The sequence below is a fragment of the Rosa chinensis genome, chromosome 1, assembly GCF_002994745.2.
Source record: "Rosa chinensis cultivar Old Blush chromosome 1, RchiOBHm-V2, whole genome shotgun sequence".
Lineage (NCBI taxonomy): Eukaryota > Viridiplantae > Streptophyta > Magnoliopsida > Rosales > Rosaceae > Rosa > Rosa chinensis.
Genome location: NC_037088.1, coordinates 48,660,904 through 48,685,253, shown reverse-complemented (window position 1 = coordinate 48,685,253; position 24,350 = coordinate 48,660,904). Strand labels below are relative to the sequence as shown.

General features: G+C 37.4%; 3 protein-coding genes across 4 annotated transcripts; 2 read left to right on the top strand and 1 right to left on the bottom strand.

Moving 5' to 3' along the window:
• Positions 1–351: 351 nt before the first annotated feature.
• On the top strand, positions 352–1,807 carry LOC112182584. Its single transcript, XM_024321088.2, has 3 exons — positions 352–708; positions 1,163–1,291; positions 1,419–1,807. Exons 1-3 carry the CDS (start codon positions 376–378, stop codon positions 1,596–1,598), a joined length of 642 nt encoding a protein of 213 aa, XP_024176856.1. The 5' UTR covers positions 352–375; the 3' UTR covers positions 1,599–1,807.
• A 299-nt stretch (positions 1,808–2,106) lies between these two features.
• LOC112182581 lies at positions 2,107–4,732 on the bottom strand. Of its 2 annotated transcripts, none has more exons than XM_024321087.2 (9): positions 4,488–4,732; positions 4,025–4,313; positions 3,863–3,943; positions 3,516–3,772; positions 3,216–3,285; positions 2,962–3,041; positions 2,773–2,835; positions 2,528–2,604; positions 2,107–2,410 (listed from the first exon to the last, which is right to left on the bottom strand). In XM_024321087.2, the coding sequence occupies exons 2-9, from the start codon at positions 4,100–4,102 to the stop codon at positions 2,310–2,312; spliced, it is 807 nt and encodes a 268-aa protein (XP_024176855.1). In that variant the 5' UTR covers positions 4,103–4,313; positions 4,488–4,732; the 3' UTR covers positions 2,107–2,309. The 2 variants fall into 2 exon arrangements, with proteins under 2 accessions (XP_024176855.1, XP_040368128.1); XM_040512194.1 differs by having other exon boundaries at positions 4,025–4,245.
• A 12,864-nt stretch (positions 4,733–17,596) lies between these two features.
• Positions 17,597–20,512, top strand: LOC112182654. The gene is made up of 4 exons (XM_040507180.1): positions 17,597–18,085; positions 18,280–18,474; positions 19,554–19,850; positions 19,994–20,512. Exons 1-4 carry the CDS (start codon positions 17,597–17,599, stop codon positions 20,510–20,512), a joined length of 1,500 nt encoding a protein of 499 aa, XP_040363114.1.
• Positions 20,513–24,350: the final 3,838 nt, after the last annotated feature.

Genomic DNA, 24,350 nt, shown 5'->3' with positions numbered 1-24,350 from the left:
AACATGATGGAAGCTTGACGATCATCTCACTGCATCAATAGAAGATAAGATTCAAGCATGAAGATATAGCTTTACACTTTTCAAGAAGTTCATTTCTCAAGCAAAAAGATCAAGATGAACAGCTCAACATAGTTTTCTCAGCAACTGGCAAGAAGAAACGAAGCAGCCATCCAAGAGGCAAGAGGCAAGAAAAAACCAAAATAACATTCAGCTTGAGACAAGCAAGGAATTCCTCAAAAATATAAGGACATCGATGTCTTTTCACAGCAAAGAGTTGTGTAACCGGACAACTTTCGCTTGTACTGGGGCAAATGGGAAATATCTCAATTATAAATACACCCCAAATGCTCCTCTCTCAACACTTTCACAGAAAGCATGCCAAACCCCAGAGCACCCTTTCCCTTCCTCGTCACCGTTCTTGTTTTCTTTATTCTACCCCTCATCTTTTTCCCAAATGGCGGGTATGTCCGGTTCGCCGAGGGAGGAAAGCGGCGAGTCCACATCACCGACGACCTCGACGACGTCGTAGACGACGAAGAGGACGACACTTGGAAAGAATGGGGCAAGAAATCCACACAACATTTTGATCTGCCGCCGAACGACATGTCGAAGATGGAGTTATCGGAGATCCAGGCCGAGATGATGAAGCGGCATTCCGGGCCGGTTTTCGGGTTCATCAAGCTCCGACTCGGCGTCAAACGGACTCGGGTAATCCCGATCTTACTCTTTTCAGCTTTAATGTGAATTGGGTCTCTGTCTTTGCTGTTGGTTGTTATTGGGTTTTTCTGGTTTTGTTTTTGATCGAATATTTCATACTTGAGAAACCTTAATGGATAATTGGGTGTGTGAAATGAGCTATTTGAGCATGAATTTGATTCAAATGTGTATTAATGAATCTGTGGATTGGAACCCTTGGATTGGACATTGTTGTATCTTTTATGTTTTTAGTTCTTGTTTCGGTACTAATTGATTCCTGTTGCAATGAGATAAGCATGGTTTATGGTTGATCTAATGGATTTCTAGGTAATAGGAATTATGGCGTTGTTGTATACTTGTTTTCCATTTGGAACCATTGAGGATTGATTGCTATGGAAATGAAGGAGGTTTTGATATTACTTCAAATGAATGGTAAATTTTATGCAAGTTTCTTTTCCACTCTTAGGATATGGTGGCTGAGATTGCTATGAAATGGAGTAAAGTTCTGAGAACTGGATCTATTGGGGTACGGTTCATGGGTGTTGATATGAGCACGATCATGGTCACCATGGAAAGAGGCCAAGACATGACAGAGGTATGATATTTCTAATCCCCTCTCCCCTCTGCCTGAGTTGATGACCTGATCATTACTGATCATTAGCTTCTGCTCTGTTTTGTTCTTGCAATATGTTCTCTTACTTTTGTCTTTCCCTATTCACTAGTTGAAGGAGTTCGTGTTGAGCCAACCAGAGGCCTACGAGATAAAGATTGGGGATCAAGTTTTTCGAAGACCTGGAGATCCTCCTTTAGACCAAATCGTTGAGAAGCTCCAGAATGAGAGAAAGGGAATCGAGAATGATGGTTCAACAGAGAGCAATAGGCAAGTGAAAGAGGAATTGTAGTTTTGTATTAGTAAATTTTATGAAATGCAATGGAATGGCCCCTTATGTAACTTATAGCAAATGCATACAATTCTGGGGTACAAGATTAGTGTTAAGGTTGCTGATTTCGGAACTGGCTAAACGAACAAGAGCTGTTCATGACATGAGTAGGTAGGTCATATACATACCATTTTCTATATACCAGGGCCACAATGAACTTTTCATGGTAATTTTTTGGTAGACTTCTCAGTGGATCAGATTGACGTTTCTTCTGATCCAAATACTAATTGGACTATCGACTATTGCCAGATTAAACACATGCATCTCTGATTGGTAGTATCGAATTTAGGTTAAACACATGCATCTCTGATTGGTAGTATCGAATTTAGGTTAATTTTCTGCTCAGCTTTTGAAGGACATAGACAGTGTAGGTTGAGGGAATTAAAAAAAAAATGATTATCTTCCACTAAGCAAGAGGAGTAAACTTGAATCAATCAAAGACCATCTACCAGTCACAACTAAAATAAAATTCCACAACAACTTCAGTAATGCTTGTGCCCTTTTATTTGCAAAAGTTAAGATTCTTCCGTGCAAAAATTTCTGCAGGAAATACATGAAAATCTCTGAATCTATCAATGAAAATGTACATTATATGAAGAGATTGTATTTTGCCGTTTACATGAATTAGCACATTCACAACTGAATAGGGAACAACAATGGTAAGAACAGAGGCTACTTCAACTTTGTGCTGAAGTCAGAGAGCTGAAGAATCTGAATCCTAGAGATTCTAGCTGCTTCGTCTCTCTCTTCCTCTGTATTGTACCCCCAATCCCCTAATACAATTAAACCAGAATCAGCTATCAAAGGCGAATAAAGCATAAACAAGAATTGATGACAGAGAAGTGACAGAGTAAATGTGTGATAATACTCAGGGTAGAAAGTAAGTGTACCTAGATACAAGCTCCAACCATCCAATTCAGGTTCTTTGATAACATTCTTTAGGGTTGCCAGTCTATCTTCCACAAAGCTGACCAAAGTTCAATATTATTGATCTCATTCAAAGGTGTACTAGGTTATAGTAATAAGCATTCACCGCATAGAAGGCAGAATGTCAGGTCTCAAAATACTCTATCACAGTCACAATCATATTACAACATGCTCAATTATGTTAAATATTTAGCAGAAAATTACGTACTGCAGTTTCAGCCCTTGATGTTCTGGTTTCTTCTGAAGCATCTTCAATACTTCTACCTTAGGACTGGAAGAGGAGTTTCATATTACATATACACATACTAGAGACAGTAAAGTTTCACGCTACAGAAAGTATACCACAGGCTAAGTGCCAAAATACCAATAACAGACTAATATCAAATTAAAACCATACCCAGATCCAAGACCAAATATTCTTTCAGGTGGTATTGTAACTCCTGCAAGTTCTCGCAGTAAAGCGTCAGCAAATCGGCTCTGCAATATGTATAAGAACAGAAAATAAGGGGATGGGAAGATGATAAAGGCAAACTGTGTACTGTACCAGAAAGTCCGCTAACTGCTGGTTTAATATAAAATCTGTGAATAAAGACTTGAGAGTCCACAAAAAAACAAATGATCTAAAATTAAGTGCTTGCCTCGAGTTCATACCTGCTTTGTGGTGACTATATATATTGTCGAGCTTGCAAATCTTAGAGCATCAGATACACCTGGATATAATCTGCAAGCAAACTGTCTCCTACTCGGTTATGCACAGGGCTCTAGCAGCAACTCTGAGAATAGAGTAAAACTATGCTAGACAAGAATCCATTAAGCCAAAAATTTGAAATCATACAACCAACACGAATGCTATTATCTTTTGCTTCAGATTTTGACCATGCAATCTCTAGCAAACACATCACACACTCATATATATACACGACCGCTTTGCAAAATATTGAAATTGGGTACCTATTTGCACCAATCCAAGTATTCAAGTCCTGGTCCATCCACTCATCCCTGACCTTTCCGAACAGATTTACAAGAGGATCCCTTTCCTCACCCCATTCCTCCATAATCACAGGCTTCAATGCTGACCACTTCTCCAATATTCCTTCCACTGTGAGCCCTTCTGCAACTGATGACTTCCTTATAGAAGGAATTTTCATCTCCAGAAGTAACCTCACAAGTAATAGATTCTCATACCCAGTTTCCACCACAGGTCTCACCTAATTCATCATTCATTCTTCACTATCAATCACTCAATTCCTAACATATATATAAATGGTTTCGTGTACTTAAGCATATGGAGAACTTACTACGTGCATTTGATCAACAACCCAATTCTCTAAAGCCGAATCAACACCCTTGAACAGAGCTGGCCATCTCACTTTAGCAGCCTACATTACCATTGGATCAAACTAAACATTTTTGAAGTAAAAAAGCTTCAAACTTTGGAACAACATAAACACAAACACTACCTTCACAGCAGAGACGGAGCTCTCTCCGCAGCTATCACAGATAACTCCATCGAAATCCAAAGCGTACAAATCCCCCATTTCTTCACTCCCTCTGGTCCTTACCTTGGTTTCTGTGACGGAGGTCTCCAAGTTGAAGTACTTATTCAGTTATTCTTCTCCACAGCTTGTGGAAATTGGATTGAATCAGTTTTGGTCCCAAACGACATGGCGTCTATAATCCACTGCATCACATTTGTCTGATATCAGACTGACGACAAAAAAGTGATAGGTGTTTTCTTTCGCACATTCCCTGTTCAAATTCCAGAATCAATTCCCAGAATCCAACGGTCCAAACCCAAATCAAAACAAGGTTCAGTTAGAGACGAAACCCAGAAAAAACCCAATAACAAATAATGTTCAAGTTGAGGACCCAATTCAATATTGAAGCTGAAAACTATTGACAGAAAGAGCTAATTTGGATTACCCGAGTCCGTAACCCGAAAGCCGGGCCGGAATGCTGGTTCATCATCTCCACCTGGATCTCTGGTGGGTTGAAATTGGAAGAGGGTATAGACTTCTTGCCCCAAGTTTCGTCCTTTTCGTTTTCTGCCACGTCTTTCTGATCGTTTGTAATTGGATTCTTTTCCGATTTGCTTTCTCGGCGAATTGGAGATACCGTCATTTTGGGGGAAACGAGGGGTAGAACGGAGAAAATTAGTTAAACCATGCACCGGCCGTGTAAAGTAATCTCGACTTTTAGTATTTGTTGTTAATTGAAAAAAGAGAAAAATTCAGTCACCATCCTCAAATTATGCTACTAAGGCCAATTTGATATCCGAATTCTCAAAAGTATCAATGTGATACCCAAAGACCTATTTTGATATCAACGTGATACTTCCGTCCAAAATCCATAACGGCTCCGTCTGTTTGCTGATGTGGCAAGGGTAAAATTGTCTTTCTCAACTAATTAATTATTAAAAAAAAAATTTTTAAAGAAAAGAAAAAAATGAGATCGATCTCTCTCTCTCTCTCTCTCTTCCTTTGCCAATCTGATCCTCTCTCCTTTCTATCACAATTGGTCTCTCTCTTCCTTTGCCAATCTGATCCTCTTTCCTTTCTATCACAATTGGTTATTTTTCTGGGAATGGATTTGTGGGTTTACAAAGAGCAGCCGAAATGGAGAAATTTTTTTTTTAATCGAAAGCGTTTGTGACTTATGAAGAACAGTCGGAGCAGCAGGGATCGTCGCCGGTGTCGGCGATAAGGAGGAGGCTCTGATGTCCGGTGCAACCAACCGGGAGACCGGTTTGCAACTCCATCTCCACCTTCGTCGTCGTCCCCACCAAGCTCAAGCACCTCTTCTCCTCCTTATCCTCCTCCACCACTCCCACCAGTAAGCCCCGCCATAGATGCAGCTTCCCAACCCCAAACGGCGCCGTGACGCCGCGCCATCGGCTGCCGCAGCTCGACCTGGAGCTTCTCTCCCTCAAGAGCTCCGAGTCCTACACCTCCCTCAAGGACCTCCTCCCCTCCTCCTCAATCCATTTTCAAAGATTTGTATTATTTTCCTCCTTCGATTTTGTTTACCTTTCTGGACCTCATTTCAATCTCGTTTCAATTTGCTTGATTCTTGAATTTGTTTTTCTAAATTTTTTTTTTTACGGAACTAGAATTTTTGGTTTCTAGGACCGGTGATTATTGTGGAATTTGAAATTATAGTGCTGATTTAGTGATTTTTTTTCACCATTGGCATCATTGTTGCATGTGATGTTGGAGAGGATTTCCTATATGATAGTTATGGTCAAATTGATGATTGGGAGAATTGGGTGCAGGTCAGTCTTTGGCTGCTGCTCTGTCCTCTTGGTTCTAACATTGTTATTCGAATAACGTGGTGAGACCTGATTAATGTTCCTTCCATCAATGTTGAACTTCAGAAGTGGTTATATTATGGATTGGCTTCTGATTGATGTTGAGGCTTTCTTTGGTACAGTTGTTCTGTGGGGATTGTTGTACCAGTATACTGTACATGCAAGGCAATTGAGAGGAAAGATGAAACTGCACAACAGAACTGGCTTCTTTATTGGGCGGGTTGGGATTTGTATTTTTTATTTTTGTTTTCCTTTCATCTCGAACAGAAGCAGCCTTGATGGTGGCAGTGGCCGTGCGTTCATCGACGGCTTGGGTAAAGATTAGATTTTTTTTTCTGGGTGTGTGATATTGAGGATGGTTGATGTTATGGTTATTGGGTTTGTGATTGTGATTGGGTGTGGTCACATTTATTTTTGTTTATGTTGTTTGTCTGGAAATTGAATTGCAAAGGTTATGGGGTGAGGCAAGAGGCTGCGGTGGCATACGGTGCTCTTTGTGCTGTGGTTTGTTCAATTCCTATAACTTCAAATGGAAGACAGAACCATGTTATGCTTGGGAGCTTGGTTTACCGGTTCGTTGGTTGGGCGCTGCCGTTGCTTAGCAATTTCACCGTGATTAGATTGATCGAGCTATTGAATTGTATTGGCTTGTATTGTACTATTGATGATTAAAATCATTAAATTGGGGTGGGTGGCTGGTGGCTGATGACGATTTCAGGTAAGTAAGGAAATGTGGTGGCGGAGCTTACGGCAGAAGTTGCGGCGGTTTGGCTAGAGGAAAATCCTAGAAGAAGAAGAAGAAGAGAAAGAACAAAAAGAAATGAAAAGGAAAAAAAATGAATTAAAAAAGGGTAAATTGGTCATTTTACATTTTTTTGGGGACCCACGTACTTGCCACGTAAGCAAATAAACGGCCCCGTTAGGGATTTTTGACGGAAGTATCACGTTGATGTCAAAATACATGTTTGGGTATCACATTGATACTTTTGAGAGTTCGGGTATCAAATTGGCCTTGGCAGCATAGTTTGGAGACGGTGACTGAATTTTTCTCTTGAAAAAAAGAAATTAACAACAAAATGTATTTAATGTTATCCAGTCATCAACTTTTTCATCATGACTCTCTCACATATAATGAAAATACCTAGACGGCTTGCTCTACTAGGGTTGGGAGAGCGCCGTCCTCGGCCTCTCTGTATCTTTCTCCACTCTCAATGGAGAACTATTCTGGTATCGTCTTCGGTTTCGGCTATTTCTCGTACGACGTCTGTCGTGCCCTGTATCAGGCCGGGGTTTGCATCTTGGTCTGTGGTAACTTCATCTTCTCCAATCCACTCTAACCCTACCTCTGTTCAGTGGGGACACGCAAAGGCTACGCTGCTTTGCTGGATAGGGTTGGCACCTAGAGTCCGGCGTCTTCTACCAATCCGGGCGTGTCTGAAATCAGCGTCGTCCGGTTTTGGTTTGGTGGCGGGGTAGACGAGTGAGCTATATTTCAACCCAGTTCTCCAGTGCGCTGGAGCGGCAGCTGTCACCTGTCTTCGCTGCATCCTAGATCGAGGTGGTGATCAGGCAATAGAAGATGAGCGAAGCAGGGTCAGGGGTCTAGGCTGGCTCTGCGATCCGATCGGTGACATTGGGGGCGGCAGGTGGCGTCTTCTTGGTGGAACCGAGATGATCTTTCTCCGGCCAAGGGAGGCGAAGCAACAGACGGGATCGACGTTAGGGATGGTCGAGGTGCCCAGAGAGATCTTGGGTGCCCAAAAGAGTATTATGTGGGCCTGGGCCTCTTCTTTGTTGGATTGCTCAAGTAGGGTTTTTGGTTGGGCCTTCCTTCTTGGGGATTTGCAATTGGTGTATGAGCCCAATGCTGTTAGGGTTCGCATTTGGGATCCAGGAGATTGTTTATCGGTTCAATATTTTTTGGCATTTTGGAATGGGTTTTTCTGCTACTCAGGTAGAAGATCGCTCTCTATTCGACGTATTATTTTGCGTGGAGTAGGCAAGGTCAGTCACATTACCGCCGGTTACCTTGATAGAAGGTTACCCTCTATTCGACGTATATCTTTGCATGGAAGTATGGTCAACCATACTATTAGTACCGTTTTACATAGCCCGGATTCTGTCTGGTGCTTCATCAAATGCTTAAGTGCATCACTTAATCTTCTTATTAGGTTTTATTTCCTATACTTTGTTGCATCTAATATTGTTATTGTTATTTTATATTTCAATGTAGTTTCTACATCTTTAAGTTGTAATATTTCTTATTATTATTATCAATAAAGTGGTTAACTTTTACTCTAAAAAAAACAAATGTTATCCAATCATCTATTTCTATTAATGCAAATGCATGTCGGTGCTGTGAATATCTTTTAATGGATATTTACTTTTTTGAAAAGTAGAAACTGTCTTGCATATTTAGCAACACTACTCATTTTATAGTTAAAATTTTAGCCAAAATAACTAAAAAGTCATTTTGACTAGTCACCTTTAAAATATATCCGCATTAGTTCTCTCTACTTTAATTACTTTTGAATTTATATTATTAAATGAAAAAAAAATAGTTTAAATGCATTTATAAATTACATAGAATAACTTAAAATGAATGTTTTAAATTTATAAAAATAATAGAGAACTTTATCTCGCTATCTTTACTTATAAGCGAGATAGCTAAAAGTTAAAATAGAGAGCCACTTAACATCTCCAACAGTAGAAATTATTTTTTAGTTAAATTTAGCTAAAGTTGTGAAATATAGTTATTAATTTAACAATGTTGCTCTAGCAATGGTAGCTATTTGTAAATAATATACTATATTTTATCAAATTGTAAACTGACATGTGAACAAAAATATGAGAGAAATATAACTTTTTCTTTAGCTATGCAGGTTTTTCTAGCTAAATATAGCTAGCCATCTAGCAGACTCTCTATTATGGAGATGATGTTTAGCTTTTTATTAATTTTATTAGTTGCATCAGACTCTTGAGTTTCTCCGAAATGGGGACACCTTCGAAAGCTTGGATTATGCCCGAAAAGCCTTTGGTGAAACAAGGTAAGTTCGCTCAGTATCATTTGGTCTAGTGGTATAAATACATATAAGTGGAAGAAGTTATGAGTTCGACTGACAAACTGATTATTATACATTATTTATTGTAATATTATCAGTTGTTTTGTTTCTACTTAAAAAAAAAATTTGTAAGTTCAAGATTATTAGTATAGGACTTGATAATAATCTACTTGCAAAGTACTCACACCCGAGTGTGAGCGTTACGAACTGTGTTAGGATTATATGCTATATAAAAATCATCCTTATTATGTGTCTGTTCAAATAACTACCCGCAATTTCTCCTTTTATTTCTTTATACAACTCCTTCTCATCTACATGCACTTGCAAAGCACAAGTATCAATTTCTAATTTTCATTGATGAATGGTAGCTAGTATGGGTTAATTTCCACCGTTGAATAACTTTGACTTTACAGTCACAAATATGATCTACTTTTCTGCTATTACATTCAAATAACACTTTGTTTTTCGACATATTGCCAGCTAACCTATATAATTCGGTAATGAGATACTCTTTTTGCTTTAATTTACTCCAATACCTTATGTTAAACTATTGCCATGCCATAAATGTATAAATGGTACCTTAGTTCAGCAACCACACACTACTAGCAAAACAATAATTACCCACAGATTAAAATCTGTGGGTAATAAGATTTTCTCACACGGATTTCAGTGTGTGATAGCTTTTACCCACGGTACACGCACAGATTGAGTTACCGTGTGGTTTGGAGGGGGGGTAATACTCATCTCACACGGATTATTTTGTCCGTGTGAAATACTTACGTGGGCCCCACTATAATTCCACAAATATAAATTACCGGAATTAGCTGCAATCCGTGTGAACAACTCTATTTCACACGGATTTCTGTGCCAAATACGTACCTATCTCACACGGATTTCTGTGTCAAATACATACCTATCTCACACGGATTATTTTGTCCGTGTGAATATTAGAAGTGGGCCCCACTATCTTTCCGTAAATATAGATCACCGTAATGGAATGCATCCGTGTGAACAACTCTATTTCACACGAATTTCTGTACCAAATACGTACCAATCTCACACGGATTTCTGTGTCAAATACATACTTATCTCACACGGATTATTTTGTCCGTGTGAATATTAGAAGTGGGCCCCACTATCTTTCCGTAAATATAGATCACCGTAATGGAATGTATCCTTGTGAACAACTCTATTTCACACGGATTTCTGTACCAAATACGTACCAATCTCACACGGATTTCTGTGTCAAATACATACCTATCTCACACGGATTTCTGTGTCAAATCCTTTTACCCTAACTCTCACTGATTTCTGTGTGTAAAAGTAACAGCATGTTAAAAAAAAAAATTTCTGCTAATTAATTTGCAACCTAAACATAATAATACTTTTATTTTTTATTCAAAAAAAAAAAAACTTTTATTTTTCTACAATTTAAATATATTACAAATATTTACAATAAAATGAACAAATCCACAACTCAATCGAAAATATTCAAACTTTACATTCATAGCAAGATATTTTTTTACATTTCATACCAATGCTAATTAGAATAAAAATTAGTACATGATCATCAACAATGCAAGTACTACTAATTTCATTGTCTGCCCAAGCTGCAACATTCCAAGTGAAATGTGAAAAGTTTGGATGAGAGCTTGACATAACCGAACTTTGTCTTCGATTACCGGTATTCGACTAATGGCAACCAAGACAATGTCATAGAGTAACACGTCTCAAGCAAATTGAAAATCAATATAGGTAGGTAGTTTCTGCAAGACCCACATTTGTGACAGTCCTACGATCATCATATCAAAATTACAAGTCTAACGGATGGTCCGATCTTCACATATCACAAATCGAACTATCAAAATCGATCGAAATTGTAAAATTCACAACTAAATCATACGATATCCAAAATTCACATGCTATATATCAAAATGATCGTATCGACATGTAGAATCTAAAAATGAGCAGAAACTGCTCTTGGGACCCCCGGAACTGGCCGAAAAAGGTCGCCGGAGTTAAGGGCAGAGCCGCCGCCGACCACCTCCAATGGTGTTGGGGCCGGGCTGCTCCGCTTCGTTTCATCATTTTGAGAAACATTTATAACTAGCACGAAGTCAGAAAATGAGTACAAGTGATCGAAAATTACCAAAACAGTCCGGTTTGGCCGGAAAAACTGCAGTTTCCGATAGCTGCTCCGTTCAACGTAAAAACGGTTGCTTCGGGTCCGGTCCTTCTTTCTGCGTGTTCTACTCCTTGATACTAGTTCAACAAACTAAAGAACTCGAGTTTTGGTGGCCGGAGATAGGAGAAATCTCGGTTTGAACCAAAACGGCCGAAAATGGAAACGTGGTTACCGCCGCCGATACAGGCCGTGCCGCCGCTCAAGGCTACCACAGGCAGCTGCACAAGGAAGATACGAAGCTGTAGGATGTGGTTTGGCGTCAAACGGTGGCCGGAGGAGGGAGAACGGAGCCGGAGACTCCATGCTCTGTTTTCAGCTCGGGGAGAGGAGAGAGAGAAATAGGGATCGATATGCTTCAGATTTGGATCAATTTGCTGGTTATAAGCGGAATTTCCACGGATATCCGTGTGAAATACATTTACCCTTGCTACTGATATCCGTGTGTATGGCTCAGTAATCCACAGAAATCCGTGTGTAGTACTACTAGGGGAGGAAAATTGAATTTATTCCAAAAAAATGAGCGGGAAAAAAATTTACCATGAAAATCCGTGTGAGCTACATATCTGTTAGTATTTCACACGGATTTCTGTTAGTATTTATATTTCACACGGATTTCTGTGGCTTTTAAGTACAGTAAATCCGTGTGTGTTGTTATTTTGTGGAAAATTTTCTGGTTTTAAGCAGCATTATGCACGGAAATCTGTGTGTTTATAGTATTTCACACGGAAATCCGTGTGAAATACATTTGCATTTACTACAGATATCCGTGTGAATTTACCTCGGTAACCTAATAGCTATCATCTATTGTTATTTAAATATTTACAACAGCACCCACAGTAATCCGTGGGAATATCCAAATATTGAGCGGGAATAAATTGATTGGCCCGCCCTTGTTTTTTGAAACTAAATAATTGTCATTCAATTGCAATTTGCTGGGTATAAGCGGAATTTCCACGTCAATCCGTGTGAAATACATTTACCTTTGCTACGGATATCCGTGTGTATGTACTTAAGAAATCCACGGAAATCCGTGTGTAATACTACTACGGAAGGGAAATTGAATTTGTTCCAAAAAAGTGAGCGGGAAAAAATTTACCACGAAAATCCGTGTGAGATACATATATATTTACCACTGATTTTCGTGTGTATTTATCTCGCTAATATATAACTGTCATGTTAATTATTGTTTACACTGAATTCTGTCTCTATTATATTTTTTTCACACGGAATTTAGTAGCTAATTTTTCTTTTCACACAGATATCCGTGTCTACATTTCACACAGATATTCGTGTGTTGCTCATTTCACAGATAATTCTGTATTAAACACTTGTTGTAACGGAATTCTGTAGCTAATAGAGTTTTTCACACAGAATTCTGTAGCGAATGGTTCTTTTCACACGGATTTCCGTGTTAACATTTCACACAGATATCCGTGTGTGTTACTTATTTCACACAGATGTCTGTACCAAAAATCGGTCAACTCTTTAAACGCTACTACTTCCCTAAGGGGAGCCGACCCTTGAGGAGATAAAATTTCAGAAATTTTTACATTAGTTGATATAGCTTCTACCCATGAGAGCATGAGAGTTTACAGATCAAAAAAATAAGTTACGAGTGAGCAGTTATGAGCATATTAGTTTTATGTAGTCTTTAAAATTTAGGGTTGACCTGCTAGATCGAAACCCAAACGACAACGAAAATAGCTAAAATTTTGAACACAACCATTTATTCTTATCATGATAACATCCTACGGTCGATTTTGATAAAGTCTATTTCCTACGCATTGTTGCTTATGGAAGGTATACTTTTCATTATAACTAATAAACTAGTTATACCACATTAGTAGACATATAAGAATTTTGTGCAATCCAAAAAATAAAAATAAAAAATTGATAAATTTGACATTACTCATCTATTTATAGCGTATTAATAGGTACGGTGTAAAAAAATTAACTCAATCTGCCGTTCTTTCAATATCAAATAAGTGGTTAACTTTATATACACATATACTTTTTCACACGGAATTCTGTCGCTAATTGTTCTTTTCACACGGATATCAGTGTGAATAGGTTTTAGTTTTTACACAGACATCAGTTACTGTTGTTTATTCACACGGATTTCTGTGTGTAGTCTCCTTTTTCACACGGAATTTTGTAGCTCATTGTTCTTTTCACACGGATATCTGTGTCAACATTTTCACACGGAAATCCGTGTGTATTACTCATTGCACACAGAAATCTGTATCAAATACTTATTATAACGGAAATCTGTCCCTCCGTAATTCACATAACAAACAAAATTAATGATCCCGAAATAAACTAATTTCGGATTTTCACACAGAAATCAGTGTGAATTGATCTGCACACAGATATCCGTGTAAAATATTTTATCATTTACACAGACATCTGTTACTATTGTTTATTCACACGGATTTCCGTCGATATTGTTATTGTATAAATCACTGTAGGGCTCAATTATGTTCTTTTCACACAGATATCTGTATCAAATGCTTATTGTAACGGAAATCCGTCCCTCCATAATTCACATAAAAAAAAAATTAATTATTTCGAAATAAACTAATTTATAATACGTACAGAAATCAGTGTGAATTGATTTTCACACAGATATCCATGTGAAAATGTTTTAGTTTGTACACAGATATCTGTGACTGTTGTTTATGCACACGGATTTCCGTTGATATTGTTATTGTATAAATTATTGTGGGCCCGATTATGCTTATTTCACACGGATTTCTGTTAGTATTTCTATTTCACACGGATTTCTGTGGCTTTTAACTACAGTAAATCCGTGTGTATTGTTATTTTGCTAGTAGTGACATATAGCATGGCATGGTTGAATGAATTATTATATACACGACTAAAACGTGCATGTTGGATGAAAACGATACTAAATGCATGGAACTACTAATTAAGTGAATCATGAGAATATAATTTCATGTCTCATGTCGAACTGGGATATTTCCCCACTGATCACAAGTCGCGAGAGAAGATCCACCGCTGCTCCCAAAGCAACTAAAGTAATAATTAAGCAAGCTCTGAATCTAACATTCTAAACGATACAAAGACATATAATTTGCTGCTTACGTGAATTACTAAATTCAAAAATGAATAGAGAACAAGGTATGAACCGAAGCCACTTCTAAAAGCTTATGATGTATTATACCCCGAATCGCCTGCTAATCCAAATCCCAGCTCACTTTTGCACGAGGCGTATGTCATTGATGTGGTTTAATTGTAGCATGGAAAATATAAGTAGTCCCTTAGTTGCCAAGTTATGTTGATGTCGCGTGGAAATTGAATTTAGTTTTTGCTTTATATTATTTGTACTCCAATGGGATTAGGTAGGACCAGGGGCGGATCCACGTATAGGCGAGCTTAGGCACTTGCCTAGGCTGGATTTTTTTTGTTTAGCTTAATATATATAAATATTGGCTGAAGGGGGGACGCACATAGGCAATGAGTGGGGGCAAACTCACGTTTAATATATATGTTGAGGTATAATATATATATATAGATAATTGATATTGTTTCACAAAGCACTATGCCTCTAATCCACTATCATTCATATATAATTGTATATATGTAAAGGCTGAAGCTTGCCATGCTTTTTGCCATTCCCAGATGACCCCATTTCCCACATTTCTGATTCTTTTTGTCATTTCCAGACTACCCCATTTCCCATTTCTCCTTCTTTTTGCCATTTCCAGACGACCCCATTTCTCATTTCAGGATTTCTCATTCTTTTTGTTCTATCGAGAATCCCCAAACAAGTGAAACAACCAAACTCAATTCTTCCAGTCTTCGATAGTCCGACTTCGACTCTCTGCCGTTCTGCAATTCAATCTTGGATTGATGATCTTGATTCTTGAAGGTCAGTTCTTCATCTTCTAGTTTACAATCCTTTTATGCTACTGATATTCATCAAATTAGAACAAGTAAGGTCCATTTATATGTATTTATTGTGATTGATAGACATTTATATTGTATTTTATTGTGATTTATATCGAGTAGAGGTCTTTTATACTGTGATTGATAGACAACTTTCAGACTTGAATGATCGTTTTAATGAGGTAAACTCTGAGCTTCTTTTTTGTGTTGCAAGTTTAAGTCCAGATAATTTATTCTCCGCTTTTGATAAGCAAAAGTTACTCCGTCTTGCCAAATTCTATCCAAGAGATTTTTCTGAAAGAGATGTCTTATCACTTGAAGACAAGCTTGATATTTATGCTAATGAAATGCGATTCAACAATGAATTTTCTCAATTGAAAGGAATTGGTAGTCTTGCTAAAAAATTGGTGGAGACAGGAAAGCACAAAACACATGCATCAGTCTACAAGCTTCTAACTTTGGCTTTAGTTCTACCGGTTGCAACAGCTTCAGTGGAAAGAGTATTCTCAGCTATGAACATTGTGAAGAATCCACTTCGTAATAGAATGGGAGATCAATGGATGAATGATAGTTTGCTTGTTTACATTGAGAAAGATATATTCAATAGCATTGGTAATGATGCTATAATGCAGCGTTTTCAAAATATGAAATCGCGCCGTGGACAATTACCGTCTCGTACTAAATTTGTAATTTAATATATATTTTTTTAATATCGTACTAATTTAGTTGAATCTTGCCTTACCTGACATTTACTTCTGGATCCGCCACTGGGTAGGACTGAAATATCTTCTGCTTAGAACAAGTAAAAAATACTGAACCACATTCAGCAACGTATCTTCTGGGCGTACAGCACGTATGAACTTGTTAATCGAGCTCCAGCAATTAGAGTAGAAATTGCTGAGCAAATCATTTTATCTAATTGTACGTACTACTTTGAAAACATTGGACAACAGAAAAGAAATTATATTCAATATGTTGTCTTTAATAGGACATTGCCATTTGGACGTTAATCCTAATCCTTTAATTATTTATCCCAACTTTTTAGATCCGATTGAGTCAACTAGCAACCAGCCAACAAGAAAAAAACGATTGATGGTAGAGATGCCCATGCAATGTTTCTTTATTCTTTTGATGAGCTAGCGATGGTGACCAAATTTATAAGAAAGAAAGATCGAAGAAGGAAGAATTAAGAGCTTGAAGACCAGTAATTCACCCATTATTCTCAAGAACTTGGCTAATGTATGCTGCTGGAGTGGTGGGGTGAGACTAATTTTGTTGTTAATGTATAAGTGGACTTTAGGGTTTTTTTCTTCAAGTTTTTGGTGGTCGTACAAAACTTGGAAAGACTCGTGTGGTATACCCTTATGCACTTTTGGCAAAAAATAAACACTTTTGCACGATCTGAGAGCCATTGAATGGGTGACAATCAACTTCATAAGCAAATCCAGCTCAGTAAATAAAAAATAACAGTTCACAAAGTAAAAGAAAAACCTGAAAACGTAGAAAACTTTCAGTAAACCTAGATTAAAAAAAGGAAAGCAAACTATGTATGGCAACAACCCAAGAAAGCAACTGGCGTGCGACCTTTTTTTTTTTTTTTTTTTCCTTTCCCTCACCGCAACGAAGAAAGATCATAGTTTACTACTCGGATCACTTATACTGATAAACAGACCAGACCTCGATCATCTTTATTATAGAAGTTGACGCACTGTGTTCCCTACCTATTGGCAAGCATGTTTGTTTTTGTGGGGAAAATAGCAATTTGGAACAATATTAACCCCACATGACGTTCTAGATTGTATTTGTTTTTTGTTTTCTGCGTACGTTGATCTTCCTGGCTAGCTGAGATCGACTTGCGAAACCTCCATGATACTTCGGATCAATATTTAATTATTAGAAAAACAGAAAGACTTGGAAAATTAAAGCGTAGACCCATAATTAACCCACTGTTTACGTATCTCCTTTTTGTTTTTTCGATCCTTGGCAGACAATATAAAATGAGCATATATTGGTTAGTTAATTATAATGGGCAATGGATACGGGAAATTGAATTCAGTTCTTATTCGAAAAGGAATTTGCTTCATCAAACAGTCTCTGCATATGCTCTTCTCTTTCACAGAATCCCTCCTCGATCACTTCTATCTGGTCCAGTCTACCCTGTAAGCGTCCTTTAACTAATGCATGCAGTTAAAAAATATTTTGCGTTAATCTTTCTGTTAACTAAAGAATATCTAAAGTGTCTAGCTAGCTGGTTATTCTATATTGGATGAATTTGATAATTCTTCAACTTTCAGTTCAATCACCATTAATTTGCAGGTGTGTTAACGGTTCAAACTCTAGACGATCAATATTGTATCTTCAAAAGTCCTGAAATATGAGCAACCGTATCGAAAATGTGTCAATTAACTTACGGTTAGTTTCGTTAAGGATAAGATGATTTTGCTAGTCGTACTGATATAACAGTTGACTAGGTCTCAGTTCATGTCCCCTTAATTCTCTTATTATTGCTTTTTTTTTTCTTTTTTTCTTTTTAACAAAACTGTAAATTTAATTAATCAATTTTTAAAAGATGGTACGTTTGGTGTACGTTGTCTTGTTCAGAAATCTAGATGGGATCATTCTGGAGGAAGAAGATAGAGGACATAAAAGCAGAAGTGCGAAAGGGCCAGCAGTAGAGGAAATTCTTAAAATGCATGATAAGGCAACGCATAGATGGAATACATTCTTCATCATTGTCTGTGCATTTGCGGTCTTCATTGATCCTTTGTTCTGTTATATCCATGTCATTTGGGAGCACCGTATGTGCTTCCATTACGACTGGACATTGGTCTGGACATATATTGGTTTACGAACAGCTGTTGATGTCTTCTATATAATTGACATTATCATTTTCTTCTGTGGTATTTGTAAGAAACGTCAAGGTAAAAAATTTGGGGCATGCTGGAAGGCTAGAAATGATCAGCAGACAGTACTTGCTTTGAAAGAAGTAATAAAAAAACGGTACTTGCTTCCGTTATCCATCCTACCTCGCATTTTGGTTTCTCTTCCCATTCCAGAGGTAAGAGAACATTTTTCGATTAAAGTTGGCATAGATTAAACTAAGAAAAAATAAACATAGTTTTGCCCACATAAAAAAAAATTTAAAAAATTTAAAAAAAGGATCCGGTTCTTGTTCTCCATCATTTGGGGATTCAATTGTTAAACCATACTCAGATTTAACTTTTGGCTTAACTGATTGCACAATGTTTACAGGGACTCGTAGGACTCGCTTTGATGAGTGTATACTTTGATCCAATTTATGTTATTATTATTATCACCCCTTTTCAATATACACTACGCATCTTTCTCATCTATGGATCCCAAAGGTGGCTTCCTATAAAAAAGACTGCAACTGGAAGATGGCTTAAGCCTTTGTTGGATTTTCTTCCTTTCATCCTTGCTTCTCATGTAAGTTTCATAACGACTTCAAATCTCCCTTTCTCTAAAGAAAAAAAAAATGTGATTATTATTTTCTTTTTTATACGTACTAGTATTCTTAAGAATATGCCTATTCAACTTCCTCATTGGTCCTTCAGCTATATGGAGCGTTGTGGTATCGTCTTGCTGTACAAAGACAAATAGATTGTTGGAAGCTGCATTGTGAAGAAATTAGAAGACATCAATGTAAATCAATACAAGATTTGCAGTGTCCATACATTGGATATACATACAACTATGATACAACGTCGAAAAACCAGACCATTAACTCGCGTTTGCAAGAATTATGCCCTACAAAAGATGCAGATCCAAAAGTTTTTGACTTTGGAATATATCTCTATGCTCTTCAATCTCATGCGACAGGTCCATCCAATCTTCCCAAAAAAATCTCGCTATCTTTTTGGTGGGCTCTACGGAACCTGAGGTTCGCACGTATAGCTAAAGACTTTTTTTATCGATGGTCTAAATTTAACATTATTAGAATAATTTTGTTCTAATGATACAAAAAATCTGTAAATGTTCCCTCTTTCCTCTTCATTAACTGCTTCTGTTTAGCAGCAATGCAATCTATTGATACGAGCTTTTGTTTCATTTTCTCAGTTCTTTTGGTTCAAACCTCTTGACCAGCATGCATATCTTGGAAATCTTCTTCTCGGTTGTGATATCTATTAGTGGCATGGCGCTATTTTTAGTATATCTCAATGCAAGAGTGCAGGTACGTTGGTGTCGGGATCAAACTTCATATGAGATTATGTGTTCAAGTTTTATTTTGACTCTAATGCGCATTGACCTAGCTAATATCCTCACGTACGTACATGATTAAGATGGATACATCATTTAATTACTAAGCACTGGAAACTAAACTACCCATATACTTAATTATTAGCTACGTAGCATGCAATTTTGATCAAGAGACTTTTTCCATGAAAATGGATGATACGTACATACTCAGATCTGTAGCAACCTATCTATATGATTTAGAGTTTACATAATTCTATGAACTCAGCTATATATTGTGAGCTAATTATTTGTTATGGAATGATATGTAGGAGTCAAGAGCAAGGTCATATCACCTTAAATTGAACGAAAAGAAGCATTTGATGAAACCGGATATAGATTTGTGGTTATCTAAGAATGATCTCTCTGAGTTGAAGACAATGACCAAGGACTCCAAGGATCTGAAGACAATGACCAAAAAGAAAAAGACTCTAAAGACGGTGATCATTGAAAACATAGACAAACTTGAAGAAAACAAAGACATTAATGTGCGGAATATCATTTCTATTCTTCCCATAAAATTCAAAAGAAGCCTCATCCGCCTTCTCTGCTTGGCTTCACTAAAGAAAGTAAGCATTTTCTTTTTCTCTATCAAATGAATTAAATGGTATCAGCTGCAGGAAGATTTATGCATCAGAGCCCTTCATCACATCCTAGCTGGTACATATGATTACTTAATCAATTAAGGTATCTAATTGATATTAATCCGTAGGTGTCAATGCTTGCAAATTTGAATGAAGAAATGTTGAAAGAAATATGTGAGCATCTGAAGCCAGTCATTTACACTGAAGACAACTACATTGTTGAAAAAGGGAAACCACTTGGTATGATGCTCTTCATCACGCAAGGACTCGGATGGAGCTACACAACCAACAACGTCAATGGTGGAGGAACAAACTGTGGTTCCTCAACCAATAAGTGGTTAAGGCGAGGCGATTTTTATGGAGAAGAGCTATTGAACTGGGCATTCAAATGTCCCTCCTTTACCGACTTACCCATCTCGACTAGAACTGTTGTGTCCCAAGAAAAAGTCGAAGCATTTGCTCTAAGGGCTAGCGACTTGAAGAGTATAGTCTGTAAATTCTGGTGGCATTTTATCAGGGAGCTCGAACAAGCAAATTTAGAACAGTGGGAAAATTCAGCAGCTTCTTCCATACAAGGAGCCTGGCGCAACCGTTTGGCAAGGGCTAGGCATTCAAATCGCTGGGACAAATTTACTGTTGAATATTAGTGCATACTGCAAAGTACGCAACTACACTAGTGTTGCAAAGTTCTTTTGAGTAGTGCTTCTTCCGTATAGCAAGAAGCCTGGCGCAACCGTTTTTTGTTTTTGTTTTTAATGAAATTAAGTTTGGATGGAGTCATTTCAAATCTTAATCATGATCCCCTGGTCAGCTACTGACCATAGATCATTTGGTCAGTCACCGTCTGATTGAAATTGAATGGCTAACAGATAAGTGATGAAATCTGGGATCAGTTCTTTCAGCCGTCCAATTTCAATCGGACAGTGACTGACCAAATAATTCCTGGTCAGTAGCTGACTAGGGGAACGAGACTCTTGCAAATCTAGAGAGTTAAAATTTACTAGCATCCCCATTTGTCAGGCGCGCAACTGCGGTACCAACAGAAAGTCACTTCTTAGCAAACAAATAGGAGCACCTTCTTATTCATAAGCCGCTATATAAAAACATCAATCTTATTCAAGATAATTACCAACTCCCGTAGCAGCCATGATCCAAAAATTGATTAGTCCTGAACCATAAACCGATCCAAATACCCAAGAAGGTCTACATCTCAGGCTAGACACACGCTCATCATTAAGTGATAAATGAGGGTGGTAAGACACCCTCCTTGAAGGCCTCCAAAAAAGAGCCCATCAGCCCAAGTTAGAGCCCAGGCCATCATTCATCATTCTAGAAAAGAAAGAAAAAAACATTTGTATGAACTATAACATCTTAATGCATTTTCCAACTGAAATGAGATATTACTATATATTTTGATAAACCTTATATCCTGTACAATCTACAAAGTTGGTGATAGCCAATAAAATTGTATAAGGTACATCAGATCCATGAGTTATTACAGAAAAGGATATCATAAGTAGCTCATATTCACACTTATCGAATTCAGAAAATAACAATGTGGTCACAAGGCCTACTCACTTAAGGGACAGTTTTTAAAGGACAAGTGAATATTAGTGCACAGTTTGTAAGGGACAGGTGAATCTGATGGCTGAAAATAAATGTACATTTTTAAGTTGTTATGATTTCTGCTTTTATATTTAATACATATGGTTGAGATGCATTTGTCCCTCACAATCCCTTAAAATTGTCCCTTAGGTGAGCAAATATGATGTTGTCACATAATATATCATAATCTTTGACACTAATCCACTGATCCTAGAACCTAGACCTTAGCAGTGGGATTGATCTCAACTCAATCTGGTGGAGATACACGTGGTAAACTGACATGGGTTATTATCTCTACTAACAAAATGTACATATGTTTTAGCTTGAGCTGATCATGTTAATTTGATGATCTTAGGAATTCTTTCACCTATTTAATTTTTAAATTTAATTTTTATTTCTATCTTTTTACATAATGCTTTCACTAAATTTGATATTTATCAACACTTCCTTGGCTTTTTGAGTTCCAGATTCTTATTTTAGCCTAGTCATTTAAAAAAGAAAAGTCAGAACCAATTTTTCACAGGGAGAATTTTACAAATGGTCAATCAATTATGACTCATTCAACACTTTGGTCAATCCCTTTAGTCACCGAATGGACATTTTGTCTCACTTTAGTCACTTCTCCCAGTCATTCCAATTCAAACTTCACAATTTTTCATGATTGGTTGGATGAACATATCATTGATATTGTGGCAAATAAAGTTTTTTTTTGATAAAAAATTAACTGAATGACTAAAGTGAATAACAGAGTTAAAATTAAGTGACCAAAATGATATATTTAAAAAGTGAGTGACCAAAGTGTCGAACAAGTAAAAGTTGAGTGACCATTTGTGATATTTTCCATTTTCCACAAGATCCCTTATTTAATGAAAAAAAAATAGAAAAGCGACCAAAAAAATGTCTCTCCTCTCAAATCCTAGTCATAAGGGCAACTCCAACCTTTTAGTCAAAAGCCAAAATGGCTACCCTAACTATTTTTCAGCTGCTCCAATCTAAAGAATTATAGTTACTCAAAAAAACCCAAAGATTATAGAGTCAAAATGATTCTTGAGTCATAACTCGAGTCATTTTGACTAACAAACGGAGGATGAAAGCCATATTGGCTCAGTGAGACACGTGGTGGGCCCTAGATGGCAGGTACACAATGGAGGGCTGAGATTCACTCTACATTGATTCAATTCAAAATGTATGGCCCAGATTAATTGGTACAGAAAACAAAAGAGTAAATATATAATTACTTAACTTCTAATGTTATAGATAGAAAAATGTGATGGATTAAATTCAATGGCTAATAATAAAGTAACAGATTTTTAAATGAAAAACAACATGAAAAAGTAAAAGAAAATTTTCTGAAAAATCAGAAAAATATTTTATTATGACAATATATATATATACAATAATTATATATGATGTATAATTTCATATTGTGGTTAAATGATTGTTTAAAGGGAAAAAAAATGCAAACAGTACATGATCTTTGGCCCATTAGTAACTTTGGTATCTCAACTTCAAAAAATACTACTTTGATAGCTGAAGTTCGAGTCCCGACCCAACATTAGTACCTGAAACACTGTTGGCCGTTACAACGTTAGTAAACTAACATATATTAAAGGGTAAATGGGTAATTTGAGTCTTTAATGTTATTTGTTTTTTTTTTCCTCCACTCTCTGGTCCAAATCTAATCAGGGCATCCGGAAATTTGCTCTGGGCACCCATCTCACCATTTTCCAGCAAAATAGAATTTCACTTGGGTGAGAGACGTGAAAGTAGAAGAAGGGGAGAGAGAGGAGTAAGAAGAGGCGGCGGAGGCGGTTGACGCGGCGGAGGAGGCGGAAGAAGGCGAACTTGGCGGCGAGGCAGGGGGGAAAAGAGAGGTGGGATTTGAGGGGTGGGTTGGAGTTTGTAAAGGGTCGGGGATTTGACTAGAGAGGAGTGAGTTTGGGTCAGAAGGGGCCACTTGTAGGTTATGGTCTAAGGAATCAGGGCGTCATTTAGAGATGGGTAGTGAGCGAAATGGGAGAATTGGTGGGAGATTGAAGCGAGAGATGCAGGGTGGGAGGAAGGTGGGGCAGAGATTATGGGGTTGAAATCGGAAGAGAGGCTGGTGCTTTGTTTTCTGATTTGAGCTTCTGATTTCTTCTTATGCATTACATATGTGAAACAGACCCAGCACGTGAAACTAAACGAGGAAGAAGAAGAAGAAACAAAGATTGAGACTTTAAGGTTCGTTTAACTAGTTTTGATTCTGGGATTGTGGTATGTTTTGAAATTCTGGTGTTTGGTGGCTGGGCGAGTGTTTCTCTCTGGTTTGGGTTTTTTGGAGGGTCGGCGATGGACGAGACGAAAGCGCTGTTCAATGTTATATATAAAATCGGCTTCCTGACATATCGAAAGAGGGATAGCTAGCTCTTGTAGATGGTAATCATCATGATGTTCATGTATATTCACAATAGATTTGCCAGCTTCGCTGTAATATCGTATCAAAATTAAGCACACATAGATTTGCCAGCTTCGTTGTAATATCGTATCAAAATAAAGCACACAAGGGAGAGAGAGAGAGAGAGAGAGAGAGGAAATTTGTGATCTTTCAGATGCTTCTGAGCTTGCAGCAATGAGATCCAATGAGCATAATTGCATTGCCTCTATTTCTTTTGCATTCTGGCATGTTGTGTTAGTCCAACAACAAATTGTTAGCTAGAGATTAACAACAAATTGTTAGCTAGAGATATTTTGGTCTTCCTTGTGGTCCAACTATCTGTTTTGTTTGCTAGCTATTCCAAATAATTTATTTACTTAAACGAGGCCATTATTCAGGCATAAAAGAAATGAAGTTAATTTTTCCCAAAACTCCCAATTCTAGGTTTCATTCTTTTGGCAATG

Excerpts from the sequence above, each read along its gene's own strand:
- LOC112182654 (XM_040507180.1), top strand. The coding sequence starts at position 17,597 with ATGGTACGTTTGGTGTACGTTGTCTTGTTCAGAAATCTAGATGGGATC. Across the intron at positions 18,086-18,279 it reads TTTCTCTTCCCATTCCAGAG|GGACTCGTAGGACTCGCTTT; the intron begins GTAAGAGAACAT and ends CAATGTTTACAG. Across the intron at positions 18,475-19,553 it reads CTTTCATCCTTGCTTCTCAT|GAGTCAAGAGCAAGGTCATA; the intron begins GTAAGTTTCATA and ends AATGATATGTAG.
- LOC112182584 (XM_024321088.2), top strand. The coding sequence starts at position 376 with ATGCCAAACCCCAGAGCACCCTTTCCCTTCCTCGTCACCGTTCTTGTT. Across the intron at positions 709-1,162 it reads TCGGCGTCAAACGGACTCGG|GATATGGTGGCTGAGATTGC; the intron begins GTAATCCCGATC and ends TTCCACTCTTAG. Across the intron at positions 1,292-1,418 it reads GAGGCCAAGACATGACAGAG|TTGAAGGAGTTCGTGTTGAG; the intron begins GTATGATATTTC and ends CCTATTCACTAG.
- LOC112182581 (XM_024321087.2), bottom strand. The coding sequence starts at position 4,102 with ATGGGGGATTTGTACGCTTTGGATTTCGATGGAGTTATCTGTGATAGC. Across the intron at positions 2,836-2,961 it reads ATATTTGGTCTTGGATCTGG|TCCTAAGGTAGAAGTATTGA; the intron begins GTATGGTTTTAA and ends CTCCTCTTCCAG. Across the intron at positions 2,411-2,527 it reads TGGTTGGAGCTTGTATCTAG|GGGATTGGGGGTACAATACA; the intron begins GTACACTTACTT and ends TAATTGTATTAG.